The sequence below is a fragment of the Chaetura pelagica genome, unplaced genomic scaffold, assembly GCF_000747805.2.
Source record: "Chaetura pelagica isolate M959 unplaced genomic scaffold, ChaPel_1.0 scaffold10, whole genome shotgun sequence".
NCBI classification, from domain to species: domain Eukaryota; kingdom Metazoa; phylum Chordata; class Aves; order Apodiformes; family Apodidae; genus Chaetura; species Chaetura pelagica.
Window position 1 is genome coordinate 654,854 of NW_009952263.1, and position 5,268 is coordinate 660,121.

The following is a 5,268-nucleotide window of genomic DNA, read 5'->3' on the forward strand; positions in this document are numbered from 1 at the left end:
GGACAGGAACTTCAGTTAAATAAGGATTTTGGAGGCTTTGTCAGCCACACAGGTGTGATGTAGGTTTTGCCTGGAAGGGTTTAAAAATAACCCAGTTGCTCCTCTGTCTGATTCAGACCAGAAGTACTAACTTTGGTCCCTCACACCACCAGAGACCTTCTTATCCACCAGGCTACCAACCATTTAACACAGCTCCCTCTGTGTTCAGTTTGCTATAAATTATAAGATACTGTTTCAGAGAAGCAGGTCATAACCATGTCCCACCACATGGCTTCATCTTTCCTAACTCTAAGAAACATCTTATAATGACACACAGGGTCTTCAGTTTGCTTGACACATGAATGCAGAGCCATAGGGCTGGTGGTGCAGGAACCTCCGCTGACCCCACCACCAGCACCGGTCCCACCCTGTGGTGCATTAGGCCAGGAAGGGTCACCAGGACTCCAGCACAGTGATGCCTCTGGGTCACACTGTGCCCATGTAGAAGTGAGCCCCAACTGCTCAACGTGCACACATGTGGCTGGCAAATCCCAATCCGTCCTGCCCTCTCAAACCAGGCACTGTCTCAGCTCGGCTGCTGGCTCCTGGGGGGAAGCACCAAGGGCAGAGGGGCTGGTGAACTGCTGAGCTGAGACCAGCTCCCCAGGGAAGCTCCTCGCCTGGAAAGGAGGAAACCCCAGACTGTATCATCTGCAAAGGCTTTCACTCGCTGCCTGGCTAGTCCAGGCTCAGAAATAGTAAGGAAAATGTGTGTGCCCATTTTAATTTGCCTCCTGTGAATTAGGATGTGGCATAAAACATGGAATAGCAAAGAACTCCAGCCCTGAAATGGTAACCGAGGACAAACAGAAATCCTGCAGCTACTCTGAGCCTGACTGCAGAACTTCTTCTGTATGTAAAACCTGTAAAACATGAAGCTTTTACATCTATTGACCTTGAGCTATAAAGGACAATACTTCTTGCATCAGATGCTGCACTGAGAATATTTGAGCCAGTTTTGAACATTTCAGTGAACCTGAAAAGTACACTGTCTCTTTAGAGCACATCTGTAATGCAGCACAAATTCAGGTCTTTCCAATGAAAAATTATTGGCTGGACTGAACGATGAGAGAACCATGATAACATAGTGAGACAGCAATAACTGCCTTTCCTATAAAATATTTTACATTTCCTTATATTTAACATGGGAATGCTTGTAATCCTGTAATTTTTGTGTGTAATATTTTGAGTCCTTCTAGATATTAGAAGGACAAGCCTGAAGAGACACCATCACTTCAGGTACACATAAAAGACCTGGGCAACTTCTTGATGGGCAACTGAGCTTCCTACAAAGTGGCACAAGGATTTTACCTCACCTGGAGCCTGAAGGGTGGGCTCCCCTGGGTGCACAGGGACCTCTTGTCTTTTGGCCTCTGTCAAGTGGGCCAAATGTAAAAAAAAATAAACAGAATAATTATTATAAGACTAAATGAAGATAGGAAATTACAGAGGTATCAATGAAACATAGATGCATAGTAGCTGACAAGTCCTAAACAAAAGAGGGTTTCTTGGCCCAGAAAGAGAAGAGGTTGCGGGCTGAAGGTCTAATCAGTCAGGGCACACCTCCTCCTTAGTGCCTCTACAGTGAGGACCAAGGAACTCCAACTGAAGGCAGTTCCACCCTCAGATGAGTGCTCTTGGTACTGCTTTGGAAAAATTAGGAAACGCATAAAGTATAGCAGAAAGCTAGCAGCTAGTGAGTTGGGAGGGGCAGGGCAGAGAGCTTGTTCTGCCACTTTGTAAATTTTAAAACAGTGAACAACACATTATCTATAAAATATTGGACCAAACTCTGCTTTCATTTACTCTGTAAAACTTCAGTTATTTATATGGATTGGCAATGTTAAACACAAATAGAACTTACACATGTATTTTACATTACATTTCAACTGCAATAAAAGAATTATTCTTTGTATTATAAGAGTACAAAAGGCAGGTTTCCCTGTTTATACACTTGTTTTGACATCTTTTGAAATCTTCTCTCAATCTATTTTTATTGACTACATGTATTAACTGATATTTGTTTTGATACAGATGAACAAGAGAGAATCTGACATCAAATCCATCTCAGTTCAGCTACACAGACCGTGAGATGAGATTTCTGACACATCCATTGACTAGATTGATTGAGTAAACAAACTACATTCCAGTGGCAGACTTTTTATGAAGGAAATTTCCCAATCTGAAATATTCATTAAAAAGGAACCTTCAGATGGGCATACATACAGGGAAAAAACAAAACAAAACAAAAACAAACAAACAAAAACACTTAAGAGAAGAAACAAAGCCCATTTTATATAAAAACACTATGATAGAAGTAAAAATGACAATATTTATCACTATCATCTTAAAACACAAGATATTTTAGGATATACATACAAACAACTCAGATGTTTTCCCCATTCCAAAAAAATCATTATTAATTTTAGCCTGCAAGAAAACTTGCCCACCTAAAGATTTCCTAAAGCCTTGCAACAGTTCTCATCTTCTCAGCTTGATCCTCCAATTATCACGTCAGAATTACTGATCTCAAGAATTTGTGCCATCTAAGCGCAGAACCGACACTTTTCTCTCTGCTTTTGAGCCTTTTCTAAAACAAAGTGCCTTTTTATTTCTGTTCTAACACTAACACTCTCATTTTCAGCTCCCCTTTCAAGTAACTTCTTCCTTTTCACATTTGCCAATGTTTTTCAATTCACTTTCTAAGAAGTTCCTTCTGCTCCCTCTCTAGCCAGGGATCATTCTTTCCTTGTCCACTTGGAAGTTTCACAGAAAGTTGCTTCTTTCCATTCATCTATCTCAGTATAAGAAAGAAAAATATCTCCCCCTCCCTAGTAAAATCTGAACTTTATCTACAATTATCCTGTGCCATGGCAGATACTGAAGCTGCAACTTACTCTCTTTGAAGTCCCAGATAAACCAAAATAATAGCAAACTACATGCCTCTTAACACAAAGTGCAAACCTTAAAATTGCAATGTATGATATAAAAGTCCTGGAACAGTTTAGGTAAAGTAATGTAGTACCCCACAGAGTGAAGCATTTAAAAAAAAACCATGAACAGAACAAAACAAAAAGTAGTTGCTAAGTAACACCAAATGCTGATCTAGAAAATAAAAGCCTAATCCAACTGACATAGCATGCTGACTACTCACCAAATGTCTGATTTTGTGTTATACCCCTGGTGCTTCAGTGCTTCTGGACTCATGTAGTATGGTGTCCCAGTAAATGTAGTTGCCAGATCACATGAACCCATCAAAAGACAAGAAACTCCGAAGTCCCCTAAAAGTAACAGCAGAAAAAAGAATATATTAATATAAATCTATCTCTATTCAAGTAAATTATATGTGTAGTTGTTAGACTTGATATAATGACAGTACATCAAAAAATAAAACAAAACTGACAGTATTTTAAAATATGGGAAAAACTATTTTCTGTAATTCTTAAAAATAAAACCACCAGAAAAACTTAGAATCATAGAATTTTGTAGGTTTGAAGAGGCCTTACAAGATCATTTGACTCAAACTCCTGGCTCAAAGCAAGGTCAACTTGAAAGTTACATGTGGCTGCTCAGGTCTAGGTCTGGGTCCAGGTCCAGCCAAATTTGTAGCACTATGAAGGCTGGAGATTTCACTGCCTCCCCAGGCCCTTGTTCCTGTGTCTGACTGTCAAATAAATGTTTTATAACAAATCAAAATGGTGTATCAGGCATGACTGTATTTAAATCTCCTTATTGTCAAAATGTCTGCTGCATTGTTTTATCATACTAAAATATATCTTTAAAAAGTATGGAAATCTCACCAATTTTAAGAAGATTATTTTTCAAAAATATATTCTTGGCTTTCAAATCTCTGTGAAGTATCCACCTGGAATATAAAAGGAAATTCAACCTCATCCAACTAGAAGCATTCACAGTCACATATCAATTATCTCAAGTATTTATCTTCAACTTGTTAGGAAGACCAGCCCACCATGGCTACAATCTAACCCTATAAGTGGCAATGCACAGAGGGTGGCATCAAGGAGCTTCATATAAACACAGAACTGCATTCACAGACGCCAACATGCAGGATGAGAACCCAAGCAGGCAGGATAAAAATGCACTCAGGGATCCCAGCTTGAGAAAGCAGTCACAGGCTTAACATGAGCTGCAGAGGAAGAAAGGCAAGACTTCCCATCTGGCTCTACTTAAAAGCATTACATGTTATTTTCTGCTAGGAAAATGACGTGTCTAGCAGTAGAGAAAGGGATGAGAAAAACAGCAATAAGAGATTCTCAGAGCTCAGGTAACTCTCCTTCAGAGAAAATGTATTACTTGAAAGGCAAATATGTATATAGACTAGGCTAGTAGTTCAAAATTTCACTGCAATGGTGTGGAAGATAAAAGAACTTTACAAAGACAGAGATCAAAAGGAAAATAAAGAGAACAATTAGCTTTTACAGACTTATTTTTCCATCAAAGACTGAAACAATATCATAGGCCATGAGCACAGCATGTGGGACAAACAGTATCTACTCAAGTTCTTGAAACCCTAATGCATGACACTGATTCTCCAGCCCCTTAGGAAAATGAAATATGCCTGCAGTATACAAAATATGATCTCAATTAATTCTTGTTAATAAAGCTTCCAAAAGGGTTCCCTACAACCTCAACTAAACTTGCACTCATTCACTTCAAAATAGCCAAATAAAACACAGTATTAGTTATCAGCTCTGCTCAGGAGGAGCAGACAAGCAGTTGTACAGACTGGCTACAGAAACTGCAGCTGCTAATACAAATCCTTTAGTCACTCAGCCATTTAGAACAGGTAAAGAAAGACATTCTAAGATTCTTGAGATGTAGGCAAGTAAAGCAAATATCATTTTAGGTTTTAATTTTTCTTGAGCAATTCTCAAGGATTATCTGAAATGTCACTGAATTATTAAAATCTTATGCATTGAGATACTGAAATGATTGCCAAAATAGTTTTCATATTAAGACTAGAAATTACATGCTGCATTATATGCATTACCAATAGCCATAAGAGGCTTTTATATATTAATATGACTAAGAAACACTTGGGGTGATTATTTGCAACCCCCTATTACGATATCTCTCAATGCATGCCACCTCGTTTTGCCAAGATAAGGCAGAAGATAAACAAGTTATAGGCTGAAACCTTAAATGAAAAAAATACTTTTATTCTAGTAAGAAATAAATATTGAGTCTGCACTGTAAATCCAGTTTAAG

The 5,268-nt window shown here is 38.6% G+C and overlaps 1 protein-coding gene across 1 annotated transcript in view; it reads right to left on the bottom strand.

Annotated features, from left to right (window-relative positions):
* Positions 1 to 5,268, bottom strand: part of NEK11 (NIMA-related kinase 11) — an 80,002-nt gene that overhangs the window by 50,790 nt on the left and 23,944 nt on the right. Inside the window, exons 4-5 of the mRNA XM_010007596.1 lie at positions 3,840 to 3,904; positions 3,194 to 3,320 (exon numbers count right to left, since the gene is read on the bottom strand). Of these exons, the coding sequence (XP_010005898.1) occupies positions 3,194 to 3,320; positions 3,840 to 3,904 (192 nt within the window). The remainder of the gene's footprint in view (positions 1 to 3,193; positions 3,321 to 3,839; positions 3,905 to 5,268) is intronic.